The following is a 13,127-nucleotide window of genomic DNA, read 5'->3' as shown; positions in this document are numbered from 1 at the left end:
ATTAATGTAACCTTTGAGGTTTATCCTCTTTTATGAAAAAATAAGAAGATAGAACAAACTTGATTCTCCATTAATAGTTGGAGGGATTGTTGTTAAAGAAAGAAAACTATTATTGGGGCGTCACATTCCAATAGAGGCTTCACCTAATAGGTCAATAACGGGCCATCCATAAATAATTTCATAAACCCCTTATCTAAAATAATTTTACAATGACTAAACAACCCCCTTATGTGGTTAGTGCTAATAATCTAATTAATTAATAATTAGATTGATAAGATTTTTTATATAATTAGTGATAAAAAATCATATTAATTGATTTTGGTGGAAAGAAAAAGTTGAAAAAAATGAGAAACTTTGGAGAGTTTTTTCTAACTAAAACCCTAGATTCTAAATCACCCAAGCAATGTTCTTTTTATTTCTCAAAATTGATGAAAGTAAGTAAAAAAAATTGAATTTTTTAGCTTTTCAGAGCGGTTTGCAGTTGGGTTTCTCCTTCATAGCCAAACCGTAAGACAAATTTACGGTTAGGTGATGATGAACTCCTAACCGTAATTAGGTAAAATTAGGAAAATCTAATTTTAAACCAGTTATGGCTGGGTTTTGTCGAAACCCAACTGTATATTAGTTACGACTGGTTTTTTTTTGTCGAACCCAACTGTAAAACAGTTACGGCTGGGTTTTTTGTGATCGAACCTAACTGTAAATCAGTTACGACTAGTTTTTTTTTTGTCGAACCCAACTGTAAAACAGTTAGCGTTTTTTTTTTGTTGAGGAAAACCCAACCGTAACTGGTTTTGAAACCTAATTTTTCTATTGTTTCAATCAATCTAACTATTTCAGATGCAATTGGTATGTTGATTACCATCACTTCTATGAATATGCTTCTTCTGCACATTTAATAGAGAATTCAATCGAAGATTATAAGTTTTTCGAACCGTCAATCGATCGAAGATGGTGAAATGATTTTGATTGAAAAAAAAAGGAAGGAATGATTTATGGTCGATGAAGGAGAGGAAGTTAAGAAGAAGAAGCGGAGGAGCAGATCTTTGAATGGAAATTGTAGGTTTTGATTTTAGTTTTAGTTTTTAGGTTTTAATCTTAGTTAAAGGTTATTTTAGACATTTGGTATTGAATCAAGAATACCCCATAACCAATTTGTTGGTCACTAGAAATCCAAGTGAAACCCCTCTATTGGAATGTCACGCCCCAATAATAGGTTTCATGGAAAAAAATACATATTTACAATCACTTTTAAGTTGATATTCATCAAGTTATAGTTAGGAGTGCACACGGTTCGGTGCGGTTATGGGTAAAACCGTTGACCTAACCGTGTATATTGTGGTTACTTAATTTGAAATCGTAACCGAGTTGTTGATTTTTCGGTTCGGTTATTAACTGAGCCGACTAGGTACGGTTATTTATATTTTTTTTTCGGTTTACAACCGATCCAAAAGGAAAAAAAAAAGAATAAACAGATTCACCTTTGTTTTCTCAACTTGCTGGCTTTCAAGGAAGGTAAACAAAAATTGCAGTCATAATAAAGTTTAAGAGAAAGTTCTTGGGTTGATTCTGAGATATTCTTGCGACAATCATTTATCTGTTGTATGTATTTGAGTGGGTGCAGAACGCATTATGCAGCAACTCCATTCAACTTTCTGTAATTTACCATTCATACACAAACTTTTAACATCTATTCAACCTTACACAAGAGGCTGTATACTCAACATACAATTATTATTTCGAAACAATGAAAAAATTCCAGTCTGCAACTACTCCCTCTTACCATGAATCCAAAATAATACCACTAGGATATCCATCATATCACATCACATTGATGACCAACTTAGAAACTTCATTCTAAAACATGCAATTAGATGCAATTAAAAAACACAATAAGATAATTGGAAAAAAAAAAAAAGGAATCCCAACCAACACAGAGAAGCCTACTTAAATAATTTCAATTCCATTTTAATTCTATGTCCTCAAGAAAACAAAAAAACCTTAAAATTTTGATATACCCATCAACCCCTATAAACACCTAATTATTCTTCAATCTTTCACCAATCGAGAGGTGGTGGTGTTGATGTAGCAGGTGGTGGCGCAGGCGATGATGGTGCAGCCGCCAGCCGGTGTCGGTGATGGTGGTGTTGCAGGTACTGTACGTTTGTGTAGTTTGAAATGGAGAAGAGAGAAGAAGAAGAAGTACTCAAAGAAGAAGAAAAGGGTGATTATGGTGGTCTTGATCTTCTTGGAGGGTGATGGTGATGAGTGGTGGTGCGGTTGTGAACAAGCAGAAGAAGAAGAGATTAAGAGAATGAAAATTCTTAGGGTTCAACTAGGGTTATATAATATAGATGAAGGGTTCAGATTAGAAAAAATCAATGGTCATTATCAATCGGTTGGGTGTGGTTTTGTGCCAAAATTGTGGACGTAACCGTAGATCCTACGGTTATGACTTCTCTAACCGTAACCGACCGTTAGATGAACGGTTTCGGCGCGGTCTCAGTGCGGTTTCGGTGCGGTCTTCGCAACCCTAGTTAGCCTACTCCAAGTTGGTTTTGTTGCTGCAACAGTTTCTCCGCATCCTGAATTGGTCCGGTGTTTTTTAATTACTAACTTTCAAAATCTTTTGATTCATGGAAAATAGATTTCCCAACAAAGTCAGCCAAACTGACGGCGGACAGTGCTTTACACGCGTATATTAGCACTTTCTCTATTCTCAACAAATGTAACCGAAGAACCAAACATCTTCTTTCCCATATCTTACTCATCGTAAGCATACTAATATTCGCCGTCCTCGCAGCGTACATTAGTAAAACTCTCGTACAGACCTCGTATCTTGAACTAGTAGCGTACCATAGATAGAAATATATTAATTCAAAAAGGTGTTGTAGCCCTTGTTGCTAGGTTACCAACCAAAAGCTCGGTATAACGATTATAAAAATATTTCTTTTTTTGTAAAAAAAAAGAAAATTCAAAAATAAAATATTTTATTATTTACTCGTATCAATCATCTCTATCTCTTTGTTTCCTGGAAAGAATTTCTGGAGTGATGGTTTCAACAAGACGAAGCGGATCTCTTTCTAGTAACAGCAGTAAGAGATCTTCTTCATCTGATGATAAATCTTCATCACCTAAGAGAAAGAAGGTAAAAAAATTCAGCTCCAGATTATTTTCTTTAAATTTTTGATGGATATTTTCGTGATTTTTTTTTAAAAGCGTTTCTTTTTTTCTTTTGGTGATATTTTTAGGGTGAGAATGGAGTTGGGGCGGAGAAATCAACACAAACATCTGGATCTTCTGAGAATCCGAAGGAATTGTGTTCATCAGTTGAATGTACTCCTCCACCAATTTATACCACTCCTGAAGTAGTAGTTGCTTCAAAAGTTGATGCTAACAAAAAAGCAGCTGCTGCAGTTTCAGTGGCAACACCACCATTAACTGACGGTAATTTCTGTAACTCATTTGCATGTTTTCATTTCTTTTCTGTATTTAGAAGTGGCAAAGCCTGCGTACTTGATGATTAACAGCCTAATAATATTCGAAAGTCATGGGAGCAAGAAATACTGTTTTACATGTTTTCTAAGGCTGCCAGGGAAATCACCCTCCATTGACTTAGCTGGGCTTACTACTAAAAGGTTTTAGATTAATTGCTGTTTGCATGCTTCATTTCTTTGTTTCGTTTGATCGTAGAAAGGTTCGTAATTAGGTTTTTTGATGTTTTAATTATGTTGATTTTGAAGGATCTACGCCAGATATAGCTGATAATAAAAGTTCTTTCTGTTCATGGAGTACGTTGCAGAAACAACATCACTTAAATTTTGATGCTTCTACTCCTTGGTGCAAGCTACTGTCACAGTATTCACAGGTAATTCGAGGTTTAATGGAATATGAGGGGTCAAGTCTACTTACCAAGTAGTTAAGGTGGTTTGTTATTGTTAAACTTGGATAGGCATTTTGAGTAAGCATTAGTCGGTGACACTATTAGGAAGATGAGCTACAGATTGATAAAGAGTTCTGTTATAGTTTTAACTCGAACATGTGTGGAAATCGAGTGCATGCATTTAATTTAATTTTTTTTAGTTTTTTGGGCCTTATTTTTTCTTCTGTGTGGCAGAATCCGTACATTCCCATTTGTCAACCAATTTTCAGCTTTGGTGCTGGCACACACTGTGATTTCTTCTTGAAGGATCCGACAATCAGTTCAATGCTATTCAAGATCAAATATACACAGGTATTCGTTATGGAATGGTCTACATGTGCTAATTTATTCCACGTAATGTAGACGTGAACTCTCCAATTTGTACATGCAGTATAAATACTCATTGTTTGTCGGCATGGTCAGCGTGACGGCAGTGTGATTGCTGTGCTTGAAAGCACAGGGAGCAAGGGGTCGGTTCAAGTTAATGGGAAATTCATCAAGAAAAACTCTAACGTAGTTATTACCTCGGGGGATGAGGTCATCTTTGGCTCTTCAGGAAAACATGCATATGTATCCTTTATTATGGTGTTTTCTCAAATTATCTCATGAGTTATTTTTTCATTTTTCTTTTTCTGGATATCATTTCTGTAAACAAAAGAAAAAAACTGAATTTCATAATCTTGTCATTTATGGAGAGAATAGATCCTTTAACAGTTGAAAAAATAGATTTTCCAGCAACTCAGGACTGAAACAGCGGCAAAGGTACCTTCATCAGTTGGAGAGGCAGAGGCTCAAACTAATACAGGTAAATGGCTGCACCTTGACAGAAGGTCTGGTGACCAATCAGCTGTGGCTGGAGCATCAATATTGGCATCTCTTTCGAGCCTGAGACAAGATCTATCACTTTTGACACCTCCAGCTCAAACTGCTGGTGAAATGCAACAAGGGACCAGCATTGTGTCGTATGCTCTCGCTCGTGATGGTTCCGATGTGGATGTTGATGGCCAAGAAACTAAAGAAAATGTGGAACCAGTGATGGGGAGTGATAGAGAAGCTGATAATGGAGTAAGTGGCACAGAGCTCCCTCTCGACAGCAACCAAGAAGCTGACTTTGAGTCTGACATCATAAAACTTTCTGAGGTGAATAATTCAGTAAGGCCTGTCATGTTCATGTTTGCTGGAATTACTATTATTTCTGTGGGCCTAAGCGAAAAAATTTGTTATCAGATAATGGATGACAAGAGGGAGTTGGAAACTGATGCTCAAACAGCTTCGACATCTGGTGTATCTCCACAATGTGCATCCCTGAAAGATGATATTCGTGCGGCTATCCTTGATGGAAAAGAATTAGATATCACTTTCAAAGATTTCCCTTATTATCTGAGGTAAAAATTATTCCTTCACATGCACTTAATGTAGTTTGAAGTTTCTGCGACCTCAAAGTTACATAACCTGTACATTTTTATTTTTATTTTTTATGTTCCATTCACTTCTTTTATGACGTCTCGCTTCAAGAAGTGAGACGTCTGGTATGTTCTTCAGTATCACATTACATCTGGATTGAGGATTATTTTGATGTGCTCATAATTTTTTAAAGGTTATACTCTTTCTTAAAAATCCTAACAGAAAATAAAAAGAGAGTTCCAAGTTGGTACTCTTATTGTCCTAAGAAGCGCTGGAATAAATTTCTTAAAGGAGAACTTTAATAAATATAAAATCATTTTTTCCAGGTTAGTTCACAGAATGTCATGGTACTCTCATTGGTACACCCTACTGTGTTCCCTGTTCGCATCTGTGATAAACCACCTACAAGTGTTTCTTCTTTTATTTCAATTGTCAAACACACTGAATGCTGTTCATTTATGTTGTTTGATCCAACTAGAGGCCTTTATTTTTGGCGTGTTAATAAATCAATCGTAGCACATTTCTTTCTGGTCTACTTTAAATGTTTAATTAAAAACTCAGATTTATGTATTTATTTACTTGTTTACTGTGACTGAATGGCTGTTCCACTTCTATTCTTTTTATTTTGTGCCTATGGTATTTATTCTGAGCCATTATTTTGTAGTTCGTAACCTCAATATTTGCATGTCGCATAGTAAATTATATTCTCAATATATTTTACAGTGAGAACACGAAAGATGTCCTGATAAATGCTTCAGTTATACACCTAAAGCATAAAGAATTTTCGAAGTATGCTGCAGAGCTCCCTACTGTAAGCCCTAGAATTTTGCTCTCTGGACCAGCAGGTAAGTATAAGCTCTTTAGCTTCGTTTGTTTCTTCAAACGATGTGTTTATTTCTATTCCATATGTATCTTTATGAGTTTTGCTTGTGAAAATCTTTTCAGGGTCTGATATATACCAGGAGATGTTGTCGAAGGCACTTGCTCAACATTTTGGGGCAAAGTTATTAATATTTGATAGCAACTCCTTTCTTGGGGTAATGTACATTTTCTTCTGATGGTTAATTCACTTGGTTGAAAGACTAGATATTTTGTGGTTCAACAAATTGTTTTGAAATAATTTGATAGTCCCCTGCTTTTCGAAATGGTAACTGATGCTCCCAAATGCTTACAAACTTCGCAAGCTACCTCCTTGATTGAGTAATAGATGATTAAAGGTTGAGAAAAAAACTGATAGCTTTCTTAGCCTCATGTCAGCCTCATTCTTTGTTTCACAAAATTGTGTGATGTTACGAAATACGAATTCTTACTATACACAAGGGGGGACTTTGGGAGAAGGCCTTAAAGTATATTCACTTATCTGATCACTTCATTGTTCCATCATTACAGTCATCTTTATATTCATTAAAAGAAGACGATTCTAAAAGAACACTCTATTAATTGTAATTGGCCTGCAGGGCTTATCGTCAAAGGAGTTAGAACAGTTGAAAGACGGATTAAGAGCAGATAAGTCTGCCAAATCTGCAAAGCAACTTCCAGGAACTTCTCGTTTAGCCAAGTACGTTAGTCCTGGGGTAGCAGATACACCTAGCTCTGAAATTGCACATTCTTCTCGCTGTCCGCAATCTCAAGCTAAACTTGACGGAATCCCTGCTCCCTCATCGTCGGCGTCTAAGAATCATTTGTTAAAAATGGGTAAAGGGGTTTGATCTCTTAATTAAGTGATGCTCCTTCAAGTTTAAACTTGGATCTCTCTATCAAAAAAATAAAAAAGCATATAAATTAATTTCGTCACTAAATGCAGGTGATAGGGTCAAATTTGTAGGCTTTGTTTCAACTTTATATCCAACGACAGCATCCCCTCCAAGGTACAGTTTTGTTTGATTAACGCTTGCAGGCATAATAGTAGTCTATATTTGATCATTTCATTAGTGTTCTACTATGTCGTTTCCAGCTATGCATCTTCAATTTGTATGCTGACTATTTGATGAAAACCTATGTTACATATAGTTATTTTTCTTAACTAATTCTTTTGTTTTAGGTGTATGATGTTATTCACTGATAGATCAGTGGAAGCTTCAAACTACTGTAGTGTGACTGTTGTGAGTCGTAACACGTTGCGGGTGTTTAAAAATCAGTGCTGCATGTAATGCGAATGCACCCTTTCCAGGACATAGAGTGCACATTAAAATATTTCTGTCCTTGAAGTACGCTGTTAGTTATGAAAAAGTAATAGTATGGTGCATACAAAAGTCAGTTATTGGTTTATATGGTTAATGGAGCATATCATGTCAATCTCATAGGTGTAGTCTCCATATTTCTTTGACTCCATGTGTCACCATAGTATGCCGAGTCTTCTTTCCAATTCAATGTATTCATTTCCTTTTTGAAATTGAATTAAGTAAAAAACATATCTCAAGAGGGCAAACTAATCACTTGTAGTTTTAGTGATTCTCTTAGTTTCCACTATTCCGTGCTTTCGACCTTTCTATTAACTTTTCGTCTTCTCATATTATGATGCATGTCTTTATTTATCCAAGTACATCAAATATTCAGGGGGCCTTCTTATGGAAGCCGGGGAAGAGTTCTCCTTCCATTCGAGGAAAATCTTTCATCGAAAATTGGTGTTCGATTTGACAAACCAATACCCGAAGGGATAGACCTTGGGGGTTTGTGCGAGAGAAGTCATGGATTCTTCTGTAATGGTAACTGTTTATTCTTTTACCAAGGGTTGCTTCACTTTTGAAGGGATGAACATTTTACTTCTGTTTTCATCATATATTGCCTCTTATGTTCTGAACTGAAATATGAAGTTTTCCTATTTTTGTAGTTAGCGATCTTCGTCGAGAAGCACCAGGATCAGAGGATTTGGACAAGTTACTGCTCAGCACTTTGTTTGAGGTTGTTATATTACATCTCTGTTGAGATTTCAGTTGCATTTGATTCTATAAACTTCTTTTAATTTCAGGCACAATTTTCCAGGTTGTATCTAGTGAAAGCAGAAATTCTCCTTTTATATTGTTTGTTAAAGATGTTGAGAAGTCTATTGTGGGAAATTCAGATACTTACTCAGCATTTAAGAGCTGGCTTGAAAATGTTCCTGATAATATTGTCCTAATTGGCTCGCACACCCAAAACGATAGCCGTAAGGAGAAGGTATACCGTGTTCTCTCAGTTTTACTAATGTGGAAATTAAGTGTGTATTTTTTATTATTCTACTGATTATTATAAATTAAAGTCATTGTCGGCATGTTCTTTTTGTAGTCACATCCTGGCGGTCTTCTCTTCACAAAGTTTGGAAGCAATCAGACAGCTCTTCTTGATTTTGCTTTCCTGGTAAATTGGAAGCGACCTCTCTCTCTCTCATATATATATATATGCGATATTGCTTTACAAGTTCTACTCAATCTGCTATCCTAAATATTATTTAATTCTTTTCAGGATAGTTTTGGAAGACTTCATGAGAGAGGCAAGGAAGTTCCTAAGACAACAAAGCTGTTGACTAAACTCTTCCCAAATAAAGTCACTATCCACATGCCTCAGGTACTTGGTTCTATCCAGGATTATAAGCCGTAACTTCTTTCTCATTATAAGTCTTCTAATAAGTACCTACAAACACTCACAGGATGAGGGCCTTCTTGTTTCTTGGAAAGAACAGTTGGATAAAGATGGTGAAACCCTTAAAGCAAAGGGAAACTTGAACAGTTTGCGCGTGGTAAGCAATTTTGTTTCCATTTTATATGGAATTCTACTTATTTGTGCTTTAGTAATAAATTACTTAATTTTCTTAATGGTTGTCATAATTTGAATTCCCCTTGCACAAGTGAGTTATTTGCGGGGTCCATGAATAACTGATATGCCTGCACCCTGAAAATCTTAATACTGGAAATGGTTACAGTTGAATTTTCACTAGTTGTTCATCATCCGTAGGTTGTCAATCGGTGTGGGTTGGACTGCGAAGGATTAGAGACACTGTGTATTAAAGATCAAACTTTGACAAATGAAAGTAAGATTATTTTATAATGTCATAACATATGCAGGTGACGTCTATGAAGTGTTTGTTTTGATTAATCTTCTGTTAAGTTTTCTCTTTCCTATAATGCAGATGCAGAGAAAATAGTTGGATGGGCATTAAGTCACCATCTCATGCAAGACCCAAGCTGTGACACTAAAGATGCCAGGATTGTTCTGTCAACCAAGAGGTATTCACTAAAATCTCACTAAGTTATCAGTTTTTAGATATCTGGTAACGATACTCAGTATTTTTAACTGGTGATTATTACATGTTACTCAAACTGGAAATGTACTTCCTGCAGTATCCAGTATGGACTTCAAATTTTACAGGCTGTCCAGAATGAATCCAAGAGTTCGAAGAAGTCTCTTAAGGTGTTTTTTTGTGGGTTAATATTGTCTTACAGCTATGAAGTATTCCGTTTTATTTTCTTCAAAGCTTTTCATCTATTATCTTCTGAAACCATTGTGCTGGACAACGACAGGATGTTGCAACAGAAAATGAATTTGAGAAAAAGCTTCTAGCAGATGTGATTCCGCCTACCGATATTGGAGTAACATTTGAAGACATTGGAGCTCTTGAAAATGTCAAGGATACATTGAAAGAATTGGTGATGCTTCCTTTACAAAGGCCAGAGCTGTTCTGCAAGGGGCAGCTGACAAAGGTTTGTGCATCTATCTTTCTCCAAATCATGATTTCTGTATTTACGAAAAAAGGGCTAAATATCAGTATCGCTGTGTATGCCTGTGATTTTCTCCATTGTTTTCGTTGTTCCATAAAATATGAATCTTTGTATGGAGCAATTTTGCTAGTTGTGTAGCTCTCGAAAGATAATTACAAGATGATGCCTTCCTCTCTCTAATTTGATCGCATTAATTTCTTGCATTCAGTTTATCTCTCGTTCTTTGTTTTTTACCCGTGTTGTGCTTTCTTTTTTCTCCTTATTCTCGAAGTTCATTGAAACACTTGGTATATTTATGCAACCTTATGGAAAATAGAATACATTTACAAGAGAAGGAAATATAGGAGGAATAAAGCTACAGAAAAACGAACAAGAGCATCACTAATACTTCTTAGCAACAATAAAGCTAACTATAAATTTCAATCCTGCTATTTGGTAGTCCATAATATGCTTGCTTGCCCTAACTTCCTGCAAGAAAAATATACACGGGTTACTGTCTGATTTAGTTTTGTACAGCCTTGCAAAGGTATACTTCTATTTGGCCCCCCTGGAACTGGCAAGACAATGCTCGCTAAAGCTGTGGCCACCGAGGCTGGTGCGAACTTTATAAATATTTCAATGTCTAGCATCACGTCTAAGGTTTGTTAATTCTACCGAGGTTCCTTTCTAAAACATTAATTTCTTATGCTACTTGGTTTTGACCGATCTTACCATCTGATCTTATCGTAGTGGTTTGGTGAGGGTGAAAAGTATGTGAAGGCGGTTTTCTCACTAGCAAGTAAAATTGCTCCCAGCATAGTTTTTGTTGATGAGGTAGACAAACATTAGTTGAGTTTTTCTTCTTTTCTTTTCATTGTAGTTGATTACTATATTTATTGCATAGTGGCTCCTTTCTGGATCTTACAGGTTGATAGCATGTTAGGGCGTAGAGAGAATCCAGGAGAGCACGAGGCAATGCGCAAGATGAAAAATGAATTCATGGTTAACTGGGATGGGTTACGCACAAAGGATAAAGAAAGAGTGCTGGTGCTTGCTGCCACAAACAGGCCTTTTGATCTTGACGAGGCTGTTATTAGAAGGCTCCCTCGTAGGTAAGACGTTATCTAATGCTGCTCTTATGCCAGTTACTTATATCATATGCTTTCAATCCGTCTGTCATCTATTAACATTCACTCTATCATGCCCTACCGCGCTCTTCTAATTCGTTTTGAACTGCAGATTGATGGTTAACTTGCCAGACTCTACAAATAGATCAAAGATTTTGAGAGTGATACTGGCAATATAGCAAATGCTTTCAGTCCGTCTGTCATCTATTAACATTCACTCTATCATGCCCTACCGCGCTCTTCTAATTCGTTTTGAACTGCAGATTGATGGTTAACTTGCCAGACTCTACAAATAGATCAAAGATTTTGAGAGTGATACTGGCAAAAGAAGACTTGTCCTCAGATTTGGATTTGGATGCAGTCGCTAGTATGACTGATGGGTATTCAGGAAGTGATCTGAAGGTTGTCTTAGCTACAGTTCTATGGAAGTTTGTGTTGTTTTTTACTGTTTAATATTACTACTGATACACAATCGATACCCTGGTTGCAGAATCTTTGTGTTACCGCTGCACACTGTCCAATAAGAGAGATTCTGGAGAAGGAGAAGAAGGTTAGGTTCTTTGCCTTTCATAAGCGGAACTTTTATTAGTTGTCTTTTACAGATGTGCATATAATTGTAACCTTTCTCATCACGGGAATGGCGTATTCGTAGAATTATGTCCATAGCAGATGTTTTCCATTTAATATTGCGTTGAACAAAAGTAAATTTTAACTTTTATCACTTAATAATTATGGTTAGATCACTGTGGAACGTTGAAAATTATATAGTTTTCCTCCAGTGGCTTACTGTTAGCTTATTGAACCACTGACAGGAGAAGGCTGCAGCATTAGCAGCTGGAAAATCCCCTCCCGCACTGAGTGTGAGTTCTGACATTCGGCCACTGAATATGGATGACTTCAAAAATGCTCATGAGCAGGTAATGGAGAAATGCAACCCACTCCATGTTGTTGCTTCTGACCAGGAGTCATCTTTTTAGTTAATATGCATTTCACACTTGTGGTCTCGAATTGTGTTATTACAAACTAGGTTGGTGCAAGTGTATCATCAGAATCTTCAAACATGAGTGGGCTGCTGCAGTGGAACGAACTTTATGGTGAAGGTGGTTCTAGACGGACAAAGCCTCTTAGCTACTTTATGTGATGTTGGAGTGGCTCGTAATCTGTACAAAGGGAGGTTCTACACTTTTTTTTTCTCGTTGAGGGGCAAAAGACTGTCCTTTCTCTTTTGGTTCGATATCTTTGTTTCTTCTCTTTCCCGTGCAGGTAAGTTTAGTTGCTTTTCAGTAGTGAGGATGGTGTTTCTCGTCTTTTCTCGTGTTTCATAAAAGTTATAAAATGTCGCGCTATATGTATATGCACCATCTTATAATTTATTTTTATTTTTTTGGGGGGTGCTACAAAACATTTCATCAGCAAAGAGTTTCTTCTCTTGGCCTTGAGACTTGACTGGTTTTTTGGCTACCGTCTACCCTTGCGTTCCCCATTAAACCTAAAGACCTGTTCAGACTGTAGACCTATACCTATAAATTTGATGTTACTAAGGTGTTGATTATGAATATGTTACAAGATGTTACCAAGATGTTGCTCTAAGATTATCTCATATTTATTATGAATGCACTCCCATATAGGCCAAATCATCCAACTTGAATTCGTTACTAGCATATGTGACTACCTTCCTCGTTTAGTTGCCCATTCAAGATTGTAGGCCAAATCATCCGACTTGAATTGCTACTAACTACCTTGATGGCCCCATTTCCTCGTTTAGTTGCCCATTCAAGATTGTAATGATGGCCAAGACCACTGCAGTATAGTTGCTGCTAATTCCTACCAATACCAGTCATTTGTTCTCTTGAAACTTGAAAATGTACTTTGACGACCTCTTACCACATTTCTAATTCTAATGTGGTCTGACCCTGGTTGTCCTAGAAGCTCCTTCATAGCATAGCAACGTATGGGTATTCTCTGGTGAGTCGCATAACGACATATGGGTATTTTCTGGTA

At 36.6% G+C, this 13,127-nt stretch overlaps 1 protein-coding gene across 5 annotated transcripts; it reads left to right on the top strand.

The window, feature by feature from the left end:
* The first annotated feature begins 2,987 nt into the window (after positions 1–2,987).
* LOC113302859 lies at positions 2,988–12,543 on the top strand. 5 transcript variants are annotated; one of them, XM_026551816.1, is made up of 29 exons: positions 2,990–3,148; positions 3,252–3,447; positions 3,744–3,868; positions 4,118–4,234; positions 4,346–4,492; positions 4,649–4,727; positions 4,842–5,062; positions 5,150–5,307; positions 6,050–6,171; positions 6,272–6,363; positions 6,784–7,021; positions 7,131–7,194; positions 7,883–8,031; positions 8,157–8,227; positions 8,309–8,482; positions 8,591–8,662; positions 8,768–8,869; positions 8,952–9,041; positions 9,257–9,332; positions 9,432–9,528; positions 9,643–9,712; positions 9,823–10,002; positions 10,537–10,659; positions 10,750–10,833; positions 10,927–11,111; positions 11,390–11,528; positions 11,617–11,676; positions 11,939–12,043; positions 12,154–12,543. In XM_026551816.1, the coding sequence occupies exons 1-29, from the start codon at positions 3,053–3,055 to the stop codon at positions 12,265–12,267; spliced, it is 3,546 nt and encodes a 1,181-aa protein (XP_026407601.1). In that variant the 5' UTR covers positions 2,990–3,052; the 3' UTR covers positions 12,268–12,543. The 5 variants fall into 5 exon arrangements, with proteins under 5 accessions (XP_026407602.1, XP_026407599.1, XP_026407601.1 ...); XM_026551815.1 differs by having other exon boundaries at positions 2,991–3,148; positions 4,649–5,062; XM_026551814.1 differs by having other exon boundaries at positions 2,989–3,148; positions 4,649–5,307.
* The last annotated feature ends 584 nt before the right edge of the window (positions 12,544–13,127 follow it).

Source organism: Papaver somniferum, chromosome 8, assembly GCF_003573695.1.
Source record: "Papaver somniferum cultivar HN1 chromosome 8, ASM357369v1, whole genome shotgun sequence".
Lineage (NCBI taxonomy): Eukaryota > Viridiplantae > Streptophyta > Magnoliopsida > Ranunculales > Papaveraceae > Papaver > Papaver somniferum.
This window is presented reverse-complemented; position numbering and strand designations above follow the sequence as displayed.